The 17,069-nt window shown below is 38.9% G+C and overlaps 1 protein-coding gene across 3 annotated transcripts in view; it reads left to right on the forward strand.

Moving 5' to 3' along the window:
• The window catches only part of LOC110285052 (interferon-inducible GTPase 1-like), a 13,179-nt gene extending 4,732 nt beyond the window's left edge, over positions 1–8,447 (forward strand). Inside the window, exons 2-3 of one of the 3 annotated variants that reach the window (XM_029472187.1) lie at positions 2,593–3,726; positions 8,007–8,447. In XM_029472187.1, coding sequence (XP_029328047.1) covers positions 2,613–3,726; positions 8,007–8,035 — 1,143 coding nt within the window. In that variant the 5' untranslated portion in view covers positions 2,593–2,612 and the 3' untranslated portion in view covers positions 8,036–8,447. Of the gene's footprint in view, positions 1–2,592; positions 5,114–8,006 lie in introns of those variants that run through there. The other 2 variants (XM_029472188.1, XM_021151087.2) reach the window with 2 other exon arrangements.
• Positions 8,448–17,069: the final 8,622 nt, after the last annotated feature.

Here is a 17,069-nt window from a genome sequence, read left to right on the forward strand (position 1 = left end):
AGCCTGGTATACAAAGTGAGTTCCAGGACAGCCAGAGCTACACAGAGAAACCCTGTCAAAAAAAAAAAAAAAAAAAGAAGATCAAAGGTCAGAGCAGTGAGTCCAGAAAATAAAAAAAAATTATTTTCACTTGTCTGGGTTTTTTGCCTTCCCAGATGAGTTTGAAAATTGCTCTTTCCATGTCTTTGAAGAATTGTGTTGGAATTTTGATAGGGATAGCACTGACTCTACAGATTGTCTTTGGTAGGATGGACATTTTTTTACTATGTTAATTCTGCCAATCCACGAGCATGGTAGATCTCTCCATTTTCTGAGATCTTCTTTGATTTCTTTCTTGAGAGACTTGAAGTTATTTTCATACAGGTCTTTCACTTCTTTGGTTAGAGTTGCCCCAAGATATTTTATACTATTTGTGTCTATTGTGAAGGGAATTGTTTTCCTAATTTCTTTCTCAGCCTGTTTATCCTTTGTATAAAGGAAGGCTACTGGTTTATTCACTTTGCTGAAGTTGTTTATCAGCTAGAATGTGAATTTCACATCTTGCACCCCAATCCTCCTCATCTCTCTACTCTTTCATATGTGTCCATGGCCCTTGCAATACCCTCCCCAAAGTAAACAAAAGGTAAAATTCTTTACAAATTTAAAACAAACAAACAAACAAACAAACACCTCATCATGGAAGCAGTGTTGTATCACAGTGTGTCACACAGTTTACTCTTTTGTCCACACATCTTTACATGCAGACTTACTTGAATTGAGTCATTAGTCTAGCTTGAGATCTCTGGACTTCTGTGACACCATCATATGGGATCCTTACTGAGACTCCTCTAGGGTATCCTCTTGTTTCTTGTGTCATGGAGATCCTGTGGCTTCATCTATGGGACCATCCCCATCATACACTGGGTGGTCCACTTGGGTCATCTGTCCAAGTGCACTTCATAGTGAGAGGCAGGCTAGATTTCTTTCATAAGATAAAAAGTTTAAAAGAAAATAGTGAGTCTAAATGGAGACTTGAGGACACTGAAACATTGTATTAAATAAATGGATGTTAACACTGACTTTAACAATAAAGAAGGTTTATGTTATAACAAATTTATTTCTTACAGTTGTATACCTTTGTACTGGCTATTTTTGTGTCAACTTGACACTGCTGGAGTTATCACAGAGAAAGCTTCAGTTGAGGAAATGCCTCCAAGAGATTCAACTGTAAGGCATTTTCTCAATTAGTGATTAAGGGGGAATAGGCCCCTTGTGGGTGGTGCCATCTCTGGGCTGGTAGTCTTGGGTTCTATAAAGAGAGCAGACTGAGGCAAGCCAGTAAAGAACATCCCTCCATGGCCTCTGCATCAGCTCCTGCTCCCTGACCTGTTTGAGTTCCAGTCCTGACTTCCTTTGGTGATGAACAACAGCATGGAAGTGTAAGCCGAATAAACCCTTTCCTCCCCAACTTGCTTCTTGGTCATGATGTTTGTGCAGGAATAGAAACCCTGACTAAGACAACCTAGGTCTTCAAGTGGGACTCCTAAGAGCAGAAGTAGAGGCTGTCTTTGCTTTGGGACCCTTTCCTCCTACTGGGTGGCCTCCTCTAACATCAATAGGAAAGGATGCATACATTCTTACTGCAACTTGATATTACAGGGCTGGTTGATATCCAGGGGGATCTTCTTCCCCTCTTCTGAAGAGAAATAGAAAGAGAGGAAGGGAAGGGAGTAAGGATACCAGAAGAGGAGTGAGAGGAAACTGTGGTAAGGATGTAAAGTAAATAAATTAATTAATCAATAAAAAGTAAATATTTCTCATGGAGATGAGTTCGGTTCCTGAAAAAGACAGAAGGAAAGTTTATGAGGGCAAATTAAAAATGATAAAAGTGAAATACAAATAGTTGAACTCACTGAAAACTTTTGATAAAAGCAATAACAGACAAAAGAGATTTATATGATCATTACAGATTTGGTGTTGATTAAACCCTGATGTCAATTATTTTTCATTTTTATTTGTTTTTTAGTTTGAAAAACTAGAAGTATGTTGATTAAGTTCCCACACATTTTAAGGCAAACACTGAATGAAATGTGCACACATGGAGAAGATATTTGATTTAATATAGAATATTCAAGTCAGGTTAGATGTAACACATTTGCTCATGTTTTTATATGTCCCATAGTCATGCCTCCAGTCCAGTCTGAGGGAGATAATTCCTCAAATCAGCTTTTCTCATTCAAAAGGACTGTCTAGTTTGTATCTTGTAGATAAGGAAGGAAGGAAGGAAGGAAGAAAGGAAGGAAGGAAGGAAGGAAGGAAGGAAGGAAGGAAGGAAGGAAGGAAGGAAGGAAGAGAAAGAGAGAGGGAAGGAGGAAGGGAGGGAGAAAAGAAGAGAGGGAAGGAGGAATGAAGAGAGAGAAGGAGAGAGGGAAGGAGGAAGGAAGAAGTAAAGAAAAGGAAAGAAAGAGAGAAAGACAGAGAAGACAACACAGACAGACATGGGGATTACTCAATAAGAAGGTAACTAAGTTTACAGCACAGGTTAAAAAAAATATTGCTAAGCAAAAAGTCATCTTCAATCTCTTGCAACTTACTCTCCCCTCCTTCTTTCAGTAACCTTTTAAATCGTCAACATGGGTCAGCTCTTCTCTGACACATCTAAGAAAGAAGACAATGAAGATTTGGTGTCCAGCTTCAATGAATATTTTAAAGACATTAAGACAGAAAACAAAATCATTTCTCAGGAAACCATCGATTTAATAAAATTACACCTGAACAAAGGAAACATTCATGGGGCGAACTGTTTAATCAGTGATACATTAAGAAATATTGATAATGCTCCAATAAATATTGCTGTGACAGGAGAGTCTGGAGTAGGAAAATCCAGCTTCATCAATGCCCTGATAGGGATTGGACCTGAAGAGGAAGGGGCAGCTGAAGTTGGGGTAATAGAGACAACTATGAAGAGAACTTCTTACAAACATCCCAAAATTGAAACGTTGACCTTATGGGACTTGCCTGGTATTGGAACTCAGAAATTCCCACCAAAAACTTATCTGGAGGAAGTAAACTTCAAAGAATATGATTTCTTCATTATTGTTTCTGCCACACGTTTTACAAAACTTGAAGTAGACCTCGCCAAAGCAATCACAATTATGAAAAAGAATTACTACTTTGTGAGAACCAAGGTGGACATTGATGTAGAAAATGAAAGGAAAACCAAACCACGTACTTTTGAAAGAGAAAAGGCCCTGAAGCAGATCCAAAGCTATTCTGTGAAAGTCTTTAATGATAATAACATGGCTGTACCACCAATTTTCTTGATCTCTAACTATGATTTATCTAAATATGATTTTCCAGTCCTGATGGACACCCTGATTAAGGAACTCCATGTTCAAAAGCGCCACAATTTTATTCTTTCCCTGCCTAACTTTACAGACGAAGCCATTGACAGAAAGTACAAGGCTACACAGCAGTTTATCTGGCTAGAAGCCTTCAAGATTGGAGTAGTGGCAATTTTTCCTGTACTGGGCAACCTCAGGAATAAAGATATGGAGAAGATAAAGAACACTTTAAACCACTATCGAAAAATCTTTGGAGTGGATGATGAATCCCTGGAGTTGGTGGCTAAGGATTTCCAAGTGCCTGTTGAACAAGTAAAGAAAACAATGAAGACTCCTCATTTGTGGAAGAATTATAGAGAGGAAACGTTTAGGAACAATTTCAAGAAACTTGCATCAGCTTTTGGTAGGCTCCTTGCTGTAGGTTGTTACTTCCCTGCAATCTATTATTTACAACTTCATATCCTTGACAGTGTGACTGAAGATGCCAAAGTTCTCCTTCGATGGACATATTCAAAACCTAGTTCAAACTCAACTTATCCATAGCTTCTGACCTTGACAAAATCAAGTGGCCTATACCATGAATTCACTAGGAAAATTACTCCTCTGATATCTTTTCTTTACAGCCAATCCACTACCACCATAGGAAAACCTGGGGGATAAAGATCATGTGTCTTAATATGTCAGAACTTGACAATCCCCAATCCTTCTTCAGTTCTAAAATTTCCCCTATATCCTTTTCTCTTTCATCTATATATACATACTTAAATACATATATACTTACATACATATATACACACAAAAAAATACCAGTAAACATACAAATGCATATGCACAAAAAATACAATAGGTGTTTTGTAGCCATTTTCCTAATCAAAACATCCTAAAAAAGATTCAGGAAGATGGGGTCTCTATGTTCAGTACATAAAACACTTGGCATGTTTGATGGTTTGAATATGCATGGCCCCATAGATTCATTTAGGTATTGCCTTGCTAGAATAGGTGTTGTCTGTTGGGGGAAGTAGATGTATTTGAGGTCTCATAGATGTTTAACTTATACACAGTTTTGTACACAGTCTCCTTCTGCTGCCTGCAAATCAAGATGTAGTCCTCTCAGCTCATGCTTCCCACATGATGAAAGTGGAATAAACATCTGAACTGTGAGCCAGTCCCATTTAAATATTTTCCTTTATAAGAGTTGCCTTGGTCATGGAGTCTCTTCACAGCAACTGAAACCCAAAGACGGAAATTGTTACCAGGGACATGGGTATGACTGTGATAGACCTGACAATGTTATCATTTGGAGAAATTTGGACTTTGGGACTTTGTGTTAAGAAAGCAGTAGAAGGCTCTAAGAGCTATTTAATGGGCCATACTAGTAAGAGCATTGAAGACAGTCTTGGTGGGGATGATGTAATATTTGAGTCATAGATTAAGAGCTTTCAGAGAAGAAGCAGTTTAGTATGTTCCCTAGACAACATACTTGTGTTATTTTGGTGAAGAATGTGACTGCTTTTTGCCCTTGTCCAAAGACTCAGTCTAAGGCTAAAGTGAAAACATTTAGATTAATTGCATTAGCAAAGAAAATCTCAAAACAGCCTAATCTAGACACTGTCCTGTGGTTAATTCATTTTGAAGATGATTTTGATGAAACCGTGCAAACTTAGAAAGGGGGGGAAGTATGGTTCAAGGAGTAAAGGGGCAGCAGGAAGTGGAAAGGAGCTAAATCCTGTGTTCAATGAGATAAACAGATTAAAGGTATTAAATGGAATTAAGGGAGTGGTAACCTCAGGGCAAGATCCCATCCAGATAAGCTTCTATTTTATAAAAAGGAATTAAAGAAAAGTTTAGGTCCAGCTTTTAATACCAGCACTCAGGTGACAGGGGCATGCCAACCTCTGAGTTTAAGGTCAGTCAGTCTACAGAGCAAGTTCCAGGGCATTCAAGTGGCAGATGCCATGAAGGAAGAACTGCTGTGGTCAAGTGAGCTTCCTAGAGATAGCCTACTGTTTTGTCCAGCTATTATGAGTGTAACTGGAGAGGCACAAACCCAGGGGCTCGATTTCGGGATTGCTGCTTGCTTCTGATGTGCCTACTTGTTTGTCATTGCTATATTCTGAGTATGTCTGTAACATCGTGTGACTGGAGCTGGGAAGGGCCTCACTGCCTATAACCTGGTGTGATTCCTTCCTGGGTGAGAGTCCACTCAACTGGGCAATTTTCCTGCAGATCAGCATGAAGATGAATATTTATGAGGTCATATTATTTAGATTAGCTAATGATATTACAGAATTCCTGGTTGGATTTAAATAGTTTAAGGAAGTTAGAGTATTTGATAGAGAGTGTAAGGGGAGGATTTAGGTTGTTCTGCCAGAAATATATGAAAAAATAAGAAACAAGAATAGAATATGCCCTTTCCTAATAGAACAGTAAACAAAGGCTGCATAGGTGAGGAAAGGGGCACAGTGAGCTTTCATGGCTTACAAGTGAGTGATTGTACAAGAGAGAAAAACAGGCTTGGGAGAAGTTAATGATTGAAGAAAACATTTCATTCTAGGTTGAGTCTGGTTTCCTGGATCTTGTGATCTAGGGATGTGGCCACAGGCACAGATTTAGTGTCCTTCATGAAAAGGCGGGTTATGAATAAAGAGTAAATAATTCTATCATGAGCATAAGAACAAAGAACAGATGGTTAGCCAGTTTAAACAAATGGGACTTCAAAAATAAGATGAAAGAAAGATGATGATCTGTTTCTTGGTAATAACAAATTGTTGTCAACTAATGATAGAAAAAACTTGCTGCTATGGACTGAATTGCTTAACTTTGTTTACTAATGTCAAAAGAAGTATTGCTTTGGGGTTATATTGAACTTATGTTAAGAAAGATAGATGGGAAATGTTTAGTTAGCTAAAGAAGTATATATATAACTAATAATCCTGTTGTGATTTCCTTTTGTGTGAAGATTTTATCGGTTTTTGAAGAATATGTTGTAGTGGTGATTGATTTTTAAAGAATATGTAATTTGGGGCTATGTGGTAATCTTTCTTACATAAAGAAATGTGTTAGGGCTAGAGAGATGGCTCAGCGGTTAAGAGCACTGACTGCTCTTCTGGAGGTCCTGAGTTCAAATCCCAAAAACCACGTGTAATGAGATCTGATGCCCTCTTCTGGTGTGTCTGAAGACAGATATAATGTAGTTATATAAATAAATCTAAAAATAAAAGAAAGAAAGAAAGAAAGAAATTTGTGTTAGATGGTAAAAAAAGGATAAGAAAAAATTAAAGTTATTGAAGTCAACTGATTGGTGTTTGTTCCACCCACCAATATGTACATGTGTGTGTGTGTGTGTATGAAGTTTGTCGGAACCTACTCATTGGAACTTTGCTCCATCCATCCATAAAACACATGTATGTGTATATATGTAAAGTTGGTTGCTCCATCTACCCAATGTGCACATGTGTATGTATGTATGTCTGTGTATGTACATATTTATAGATGTATATGTGTATGTATGTGTGTGTTTGTGAAAAGCTATTGGAGATTGTTTCTTCCACCAAGTCTGTGTGTGTGTGTGTGTGTGTGTGTGTGTGTGTGTGTGTGTGTACCCACACATGTATGCTATTTCCCATTGTACTCTTCTCCTTACCACCAGAGCCAAGATTTTAAAGAGTCCGGAGAGTTTCTTTATGGTCACAGAAAGTGCCTGCTTCCATGAATCAAGCCTTATTCTTTCAGATGAACTCTTCTGAGTGGCCAATAACCAATTCCACACTTTGCCCTCATCAATTTACCCTGTGGTGTCAAAGTTTGTCTTTCACAGCCAAGCTTAGGCAATGAAGGAAATCTTCATACACAGAAAACTGGTTAAATGTAACAGAAAAATGGTGCTATGTCCAGCTCCATAGTGGCAGAACTTGATAGATTTGGCCATGTAGCTCTGGCTTTAGAATCAAGAATAGAAGGGGTTAAGGAATCTCCCTCCATGACTAAGGAAACAGAGTCCCTCCATGACTATAAAGTGGCTAAGAAAAAATAAATTTGTTGAAGTCTCCTCATTGGTGTTTGCTCCACCTACCAATATGTAAATGTATGTATGTATGTAGTATGTATGTACGTATGTGTATGAAGGTTGTTGGAACCTATTCATTGAAACTTGGCTCCATCTTCATATATATACATATATATATGTATATATATATATATATATATATATATATATATATAATATATGTGTGTGTGTGTGTGTGTGTGTAAAGTTAGTTGAAGCTTTGCTCCATCCACCCAATGTGTGCATGTGTACGTATGTGTATGTATGTATGTACATATCTGTAGGTGTATGTGAAGCCAGACGTGTGGCAGGGGTCTCCCTGCATGGAGGCCCAAAAAGACCATTGTGTAAAGCTCTGAAGGTGAAGCTTGTATTGCCTTAAAGACTTTAAGACATTAGAGATGCCAATGCTGTGGGATAAGGTAAGATGCTAACAGGGAATGGAACCAGTCCAAGAGAAAGAAATATGTTGCAGTCAAGAAATCTGAAAGAAGTTGGAGATCCAAAGAGAAGCAGAGGATAGAGATTGCCCAGCTGGGTTTTGGTCTTGCTTTAGTCCCGTATTTCCTTACTACCCTGCCTTCCCTCCATTTTAGAATGGTAATATATGTGATCAGTTTTTTATTTTGTTTTTATAGTAGATTACCCTGTGGTGCCAAAAGAGTGAAGGAAGTCTTCAAGCACAGAAAACTGGTGAAGATGTAATAGAAAAAGCAAGCTAAGTCCACCCTTTAGGAGACTGCCTGAATCTCAGAAGAGACTGAATTTTAAACTTTTAACTGTTCAGAAAATGCACTGAACTTTAGACATTTAAACATTGTTGATACTGAGATAGACTATGGAAACTTCGGGAATTGGACTAAATGCATTTTGCATTGTGTTATGGCTACAAGCATATGGGAGCCAGGGAGTGGAATACGGTGGTTTGAATAGGTACAGCCTCCTTGGAATCATGTGATTAATCACTGCATTATTAGGCAGTGTGGCCATGTTGAAATAGGTGTGACCTCGTTGGAGGAAATGCATCACTGTGTGGGTGTGCTTTGAAGTTTTATCAACAGCTGAATACCAGCAAGGAGCCTGAGAAATTGCTGTTTGCTGCACTCTAGAGGTGAGGTGCCTCAGCAGTCAGAATAACACCACCTTGGCTGTCTCTCACTAGTCAGCCAAACAACCACACAGTTGCTCAGCCCACAAGGTGGGTACCTAAGAAGTTACAATCTGGCACAGAAAACCTGGAAGCTTCCTGGAGAGTCACTGATCCAGAGACAGTGATGGATTCCTGGAAATTCCTGTTCTGATGTCAGTGATGGAATCAAGAAGCAGTGACAGGGTAAATGAACCTGCAGTTAAGTGGGAAGGCGAAGCCAGCACAAGGCAAGTGGTCATCCCTGCCTGGTCCTCTGCATCTGGGTGGGTCTTCCAGCATCCTCAAGGCAATCAAGACACTTCTTCGGGAGAGGCTCCCTACCAAGTGATTCTAATTTGTGACCAGTAGATATTAAAATCAACCACAAAAATTCCCTAAGGTCTTCCTTCCCTTTCTACAGTGACCTTTTTCTAGTTTTCCAGTTTCTCTGGTTATTCCAAGTGAATGACTCAAATCTAAAGATTCAATCTCATCCACTGAGAAAGAACATGTGGTGTTTGTCTTTCTGGGTTTGGGATACACCAACCATTGTGTTTACCAGATCAGACCATTTACTGAAATTTTCATGATGTATTCTCCTTCACAGATGAATAGACAGACTTCTTACTGTGTGTATGTTTCCTGTTTTCATTGCCCATTCATCAGTTGATGGACATTTAGATTGATTCTGTCCCCTGGATATGGGGAGTAGAGTGGGAACGAACATGAACAAGCAAATATCCCTAGGTAAGATATAGAGTCCTTTGGGTAAATGCCTAGGATTGATATAGCTGCATATTTAGTGGATTGATTTATATTTGTTGTTTCATTTTTGTTTGAGAAACATACACAGTGGTTTCCAGAAGATCTGTATCAGTTTACACTTACACCAACCATGAATAAGAATTTCCATTATCCCACATCCTGACCAGAGTATATTAATGTTTGTCTTCTTTTTATCTTCTCCCCCTGTTTTGAAAATAGATTACTTTTTCTCACATTTTATATTCTGATGACAGTTTCTCTCCCGCTACTCCTCACAATTCCTTCTCACTTCATGTCCCATACAGATCCAATACCTTTCTATCTCTCACTAGAAAAGACTTCTAACAGATAACAATACATAAGATATAATACATAAAACATCATACATGATATAATACATCATACAACATGTAACAGTGTGTAATACGTAACATACAATATGTAATACATAATGTAATAGAACAAAAACTTATACACTGGAATTCGATAAAACAAACAAAAACAGGAGTTACCCACGATCCTCCTGTTCTAGCCCTCCCAACACACACACACATACACACACACAAACACATATCTCTCCATCTATCCACAACTGTGTGTTCTATTTTCTTTCCCTAAGGAAGTCACTCAGTCAGTCAGTCAGTCTATCTATCTGTCTGTCCTTACTAGCCCCTATACCTAACCTCTGTGGGTCTTAGGGTTGTAGCTTGCTTACCATTGACTTAACAGGTAATATCCACGTAAAAGTGAATACATACCATATGTGTGTTTCTGATGCTGGGTTACCTCACTTAGGATAATATTTTCTAGTTCCATTTATTTACTTATGAATATCACTACTTCATTCTTTTTAATTGAGTAATGTGCCTGTGTGTTAATATATCACACTTACATTATCCATTCATCTGTGGAGGGACCTTTNTGATATTATTTATGAAGCAGCAATAAACATGGTTGATCAAGTATCTCTGTGGAAGGATTAAGTGCCCTTTGAGTATATGGATCTTGAGGTAGATCAATTCCCATCTTCCTGAGGAATGGCCACATCAATTTACATAATAACTATATAAGTTCACACTCTCACCAGCAATGGATGAGGGTTCCCCTTACTCCATATCCTTACTACCTGAGATGTCACTTGTCTTATTGATCTTAGCCATTCTGACCAGTGTAAGATAAAAGTAAGACAAAGTANTTTGTAGCAGAATTTTAGCAGAACCTTTGTATCTGCTATGAATCTAGAGCCTTGGCACCTGAGCTTTGAAGTAGCCTTTTGACAGTGATTGTTATTTGAGATNTTATGGAGCTATTCCTTTGAAGGATTCTCACAGCATTTGACAAAAAATTTCCTTGCCTGAGAATTGCTTGAGTGGTGGATCTTTCAAGACAGTCAGCCCTTATGTCAGATGAGAAGCTTGGTATGGGAAAACTGACTTAAGGTGTCTTTTGTGTAACAATAAAAAGAGCTTCAGAAAGGCTATTGGGGTTCAGTTTCTTCATAGACTTCTCCCTCTACTGCTCAGAAGGCTAAATTCATCCTAGAGTGGATCTTTTTCTTTGATCCATTGTCCTGTGTAGCCCACCAACACCAACAGTATTTTTTATTTCATTTGATCTGCATTTCTATTATGATTAAAGAGGTTGAACCTTTCTTTAAGTGATCCTCAGACATTTAAGTGTGCTGTATTAATTATTCCCAGTTTAGACATGTACCCCAGTTTCTAATTGAGTTATTTGTTCTCGTGGTGTCCAGGTTTTTTGGTTTTGGTTAAGATTGGTTGTTTGAGTTCCTTATGTATTTCAGACATTAGTACTCTATCGGATATGTAGTTAGTGAATATCTAGTCCCATTCTGTAAGCTGAGGCTTTGTTCAATTGACAGTGTTATTTGCCTCATGAAAGGTTTCAGTTTTATGAGATCCCATTTATTAATTGTTGAATTTCAACTCTATTCCAATGATCAACATGTCTGGGTTTTGTGCCAATATCTTGCTGGGGTCTTTTGTTTGTTTCTTTGGGTTTTTGTTTATGTACTATAGCTTTGTAGTACAACTGACATCAGGTATGGTGATATATACAAAAGGTTTTTTGTTTTCAATTCAGAATTTGTTTTAGCAACCATGTTTTTTGTTTGTTTGTCTGATTTTTTGTTACTTTGTTTGTTGTGTTTCCATATGGGTAAAAATAGTTCTTTAATGTTCTGTGAAAAAATGTTTGGAACTTGATAAGGATTACATTGAATTCATACATTGGATTGCTTTTGTACTGTGGTCTGCTTCATTATATTAATCCATACACATGGGAGATTTTCCATCTTCTGAAGTCTTCTTCATTTTTACTCATCAATGTCCTAAAGTTTATTTTTCATACAAGTCTTTATGTCTTGGTTAGAGTTACCCTAAGATATATTACATCAGTTGAGCCTATTGTGAAACGTATGATTTTTCTAATTTCTTTCTCAAACCATTTGTCATTTTTATATAGAAGAACTACTGACTTTTGTGATTTAATTTCACACACAGCTACTTTATTTATTCCCTAGTGGAATTTTTAGGGTCACTTATATATACAAATATATTGTCAGCACATACAGACACTTTGATTTCTTCCTTTACAAACTGTATCTTCTTGATTCCTTTCAGTTGTCTTGTTCTAGAGATAAGATTTCAAGTACAATGTTCAATAGGTATAGAAAAAGTGAAAAATTCTGTCTTGTTTCTTACTTTAGGGAAAAGGCTTGGTACTGGTACAGCTACACACAGGTAGATCAATTGAATAGAATTGAAGACACAAAAATGAACCCACACACCTATGGTCACTTGAACTTTGACAAGGGAGCTAAAACCATCCAGTGGAAAAAAATACAGCATTTTCAGCAAATGGTGCTGGCTCAACTGGCGGTTATCATGTAGAAGAATATGAATTGATCCATTCTTATCTCCTTGTACAAAGCTCAAGTCTAAGTGTATCAAGAAACTCCACATAAAACCAGAGACACTGAAACTTATAGAGGATAAAGTGGGGAAAGCCTCAAATATATGGGCACAGGGGGGAAATTCCTGAACAGAACAGCAATGGCTTGTGTTGTAAGATCGAGAATAGACAAATGGGACCTCATAAAAATTGCAAAGCTTCTGTAAGGCAAAAGACACTGTCAATAACACAAAAAGGCCACCAACAGATTGTGAAAGGATCTTTACCAATCCTAAATCCAGTAGGAGACTAATATACAATATATACAAAGAACTCAAGAAGCTGGACTCCAGAAAATCAAATAACCCTATATAAAACAGGGTACACCAAGGAGATGAAGGGGTCTAAATCCTCAAGGGAGGGACATCAATATGAACTAACCAGTAGCCNCAGAGCTCCTTGGAACTAAACCAACAATCAAAGAAAACAAATGGTAGGACATGTGGCTCTAGCTGTATATGTAGCTGAGGATGGCCTAGTTGATCATCAGTTGGAGGAGAGGCCCTAGGCCCTGTGAAGCTTCTATGCCCCAGTATAGGGGAAGGTCAGGACAACAAATTTATGAAATTATTAGGCAAATGGATAGATCTGGAGGATATCATCCTAAGTGAGGTAGCCCAATCACAAAAGAACACACATGACTTGCAATCACTGATAAGTGGATATTAGCCCAGGGACTTCGAATACCAAATATAGAATTTGCAAAACACATGAAACCCAAGAAGAAGGAAGAGCAAAATGTGGTCACTTTGCCCCTTCTTAGAATGGGGAAGAAAACACCCATGGAAGTAGTTACAGAGACACANTTCAGAGGTGAGGCAGAAGGAAGAACAATCCAGAGACTGCCCCACCCAGGGATCCATCCCATAAACAACCACCAAACCCAGACACTATTGCATATGCCAGCAAGATTTTGCTGATAGGACCCTGATATAGCTATCTCTTGTGAGGTTATGGCAGTGCCTGACAAATAACAGAAGTGGGTGCTCACAGTCATGTATTGGATGGAACACACAGCCCCCAATGGAGGAGGGAGAGAAAGTATCCAAAGAGTTAAAGAGGTCTGCAACCCTATATGAGGAACAACAATATGAACTAACCAGTACCCCCGAAAGCTTGTGTCGCTATCTGCATATGTAGCAGAGGTTGGCCTAGTCAGTCATCAGTGGGAGGATAGGCCCTTGGTTTTGCAAAGATTATATGCCCCAGTACAGGGGAATGCCAGGGCCAAGAAGCAGGATTGCGTGGGTTGGGGAGCAGGGTAGGGGGAGGGTATAGTGGACTTTCGGGAAGGAAAATAGGAAAGGTGATAGCATTTGAAATGAAAATAAAGAAAATATCTACTTAAAAAAATAAAAAAAGAAAACACTTGAGTGCTGTTCACCCCTTCAAAAAACCCTCTTCTTCTACCATATCCTCCTTCCTCTACTCAATTTAAATCTTCCTATTTCATTATTATCTATTAACCCTTTCTAGTGGATTCACTCTCTTCATCTCACAGGAAGCAACAACACATACTTAAGTTATAGAACGTGGAAAAATCAAGCTGACCCTGAGACAGAAGCCTCAGCCCTACTGGAAAGTTCTATTGACAATACCAAAAAGTAAAAATAGCCATCAATCATACCCACCTGTGAATCTACAATAATAAGTTACCAGATAAAATATACCCACAAGTGTAACAGTAGCAAGAATGTTGTCTATGTAACCAATTGTTTCCTGATTCGAAATCACAGTTTGTCCACATCTAAGGAAAACCTTAAGGCTAGAAAAATCATAGTCTCTAGGTGGGAATTGCTAATCCTGTTAAATGGATATAATATTAAGCCAGCTCCTTATGATTTATCATTATACCCATAGATTATGGCATCTCTCAACCGTTCTTATGTATGCTCATATTTGCAGTAAACAATAACCAATACATAGACCCACAACTGGCCAAAATGCAGAGAGTAGGACACTGAAGAATATCCAGCCCTAAATATAGTATATTCATATCCATATTCATATAATATATACATATACATCACATGCATATACATATAATTCTACTTCCAAAAGTAGAAGAATGATGGTGGAAGAGTTGATTTTTAAAAAGACTGCCAGAATCAGTTTATGAAACTGTATCTTCTGGATACAGCAAGGCAGCTTGACATGTGAACTTCAGTGATTATGACAGCATGTGTAATCCTGTCAATCTCTGAGCCAGACCAAATTTCTGCATTGACCAGGAAGCTGACAATTACAAAAATTAAGGGATGTGAATCTCCAATAGTGAGGAAATAGGTTTTTTCTTGGATGATACTAAAATTGGCATCTGCAATGTATGTGTTGTGTGATGTTAGTTGAGGCTGCATTTGTGGAGTCAGGGATTAGGAAAATCATCTTTCAGAGATAGGGTTCCAGCCTAGTTAGTGAACTGTTTCTCTGTGTACCTCTTCATTTTCCATCACCACCACCATCCCCCCGCCCCAGTGTTATGTTAGGACTGTGTAGCACTTTCAGCCAACAAATGAACTGACAATAGAATGAAAACCTGATATAAGTTTCCTTTTCACCTTCCTCTTGAAAATGAAGGAGATTCTGAAAGCAACTAAATCTATGTTCCTCCATGATTGGCCAACACACACTGAGAGGGGAGGGGCAGAAGCCAGAAGGGTGTGTAAGTCCTGTGGAACTCACCTGAGCAACAGAGTAGGAGTAGGTTTCATGGGAAGAGACTAGAGCACACACAGGACAGTGCTTCCGACAGTGGAACTACAGTTTGTGAATACACTGGACACAGGAGTTTCTGGTAAGTGGGCAGGAACATTCAGAACTAACTTCTAACCCTAACCATCTCTTTTCTCTAAAGAACGGATAAATAACAAGACTTTTAGGAACACGCCCAGAGAGTGAGGATCCTCCACTTGCAAGATAGAGATACTTTGGTGGGAGTTGGACAGGACTGAATGATGGTCTTTGCTCACATCATTCAAGCTGAGGTAGACCTAAGGGGATGATATGGATGGTGGTTTTGGTCAAATTTATCCAATTGATTTGCTGGCTTCTTATTCCTCTCCCTAAAATGGCTATAATGAATGTTTCATGGAGCAGAAAATCTCTGCAATGTTTATGAGTTTATTGTATCTCAGGCTCAACTTGATTCCTAGAACAGAAGCAACTATTTCATTCCTAACATTACTGAGGACCCTGGCCTGTGGAGAAGAGTTCTCTCAGCATGGTGCATCTGCTGGAGCTGGCTGTGGAAATCTGTGCCTCTGGGAATCTTGTTCACTGTGGGTTTTTTTTATTGCAAAGAATACTAAGGAACTTCTCTGCATCTGTGAGGAACATGTGCTCTGTCAGGGTGTGATGGCAGCTAGCTAGCCTTTAGGTAGGCTTCCTTTTGTAATGCTGATTTTGGTGCCACCTTCTGGTCATGTGTTCATTTTCAGTGGGAAGAACTTGCAGACAGCTATTACACTGGAGTCTGCATCACAAAATCAGGAGCTAGAACTGAATGAGAGGGAAAAAACTGAAGAGAGGAGAATAGCTGTGTGCCTTCAGGGACATTTTGTCTGTGTCCTGTAGGTGACTGTCCCTTTCAACAGTACATCTGTCTATGGTGCTCAACTCTCTAATCTGAATGTTGTGTTCATTTATTTATTCTGCTTATCTTCTCTTTCAGAACAATGTCTTTCCTCATGTCTTCCCTGCCACAGGCAGGGGAACTTACACTACAGCTTCAGCAGAGAATTTTACTCCATTCCTTGTGTCTCACTCTTCTCATCAGCTCTGAAGCTCACACATCACTGAGTCCAGCTTGCTGTGGTTGCCCATCTCATGGGTCCTCAGCAATGAGCTGCTCAGGCAGTACTCAGGGAAGATGTTCTGCTGTGTGCTTCATCTCTTCCTATGCTCTGTCATCCCCGCATCTACCAATCCTTAGTGACTGGTATGAAAAGAAAGTCCCCATTTAGAGGAAGTTTCTACATATGCCCCAGGATTGGCCCTCAACTTACAGCTAGACCCACAAGATGGAATCCTTCACAGTCTCTGTTTTCTTTTCCTTTCAGTAGAACAGTTGGCATAATTGTTAAAGGGTTACTCAAGCAGGTCTTACAGAGCTCNAAAAACAATTTCCTCCTTAATTGTCTCTGTGTCCTGCAGAACTGACCCCAGGACTATGCCTGCCAAGGGCATGATCAAGGGATTGTTCACTCCAAACACCAGAGTTTTTTAATCTTGGAACTTCTATCTGCTAAGTCTTAGGAATGTGAGAGCGGATTATTGGGAAAGGGGAATGGAGCATTTCTGTCTTGAACATTATTGGGTGTTAAATAAAATCTGTTGTCTCTGTGTAGTAAGTTAAATAAAATCTGTTGTCTCTGTGTTGTAAGTACAGTCTGCTCTGGATTTCCAGAGTTGGTGGAAATACAAAAAAATAGTGTCTTTTGAACACTGCAGGAAATCTACATGTATAAACTCACAGTGATTGTGACAGCAGGTGTAAGACCTGTCAAGCCTTAGCCAGACAAAATCCCAACAGGACAGAGGAGTTGACAACAACAATTAAGGAACATGAAGCTCCAATGGTAGGGAAATAAGGTTATAGTCAAAGAGGAGGAGATGGATTGTGTCTAGAGTGAGACTAAAATTAGCATCTGCACAGACTCCCCGACAATGTGTTGTGTGATATTAGCTTAGGCTGTGTTTGTGGAGTCAGGGATCAGAAAAACTCAAGGGTTCACTTCAAGCCTACATAGTAAACTGCTTCTTCATGCCCTATCAGTTTCCATGTCCCACACTGTTATTTTAACACTGCCCTGCTTTTTCTGCCAAGAAATTAAGT

Source organism: Mus caroli, chromosome 18 (assembly GCF_900094665.2).
Source record: "Mus caroli chromosome 18, CAROLI_EIJ_v1.1, whole genome shotgun sequence".
Taxonomy (NCBI): domain Eukaryota; kingdom Metazoa; phylum Chordata; class Mammalia; order Rodentia; family Muridae; genus Mus; species Mus caroli.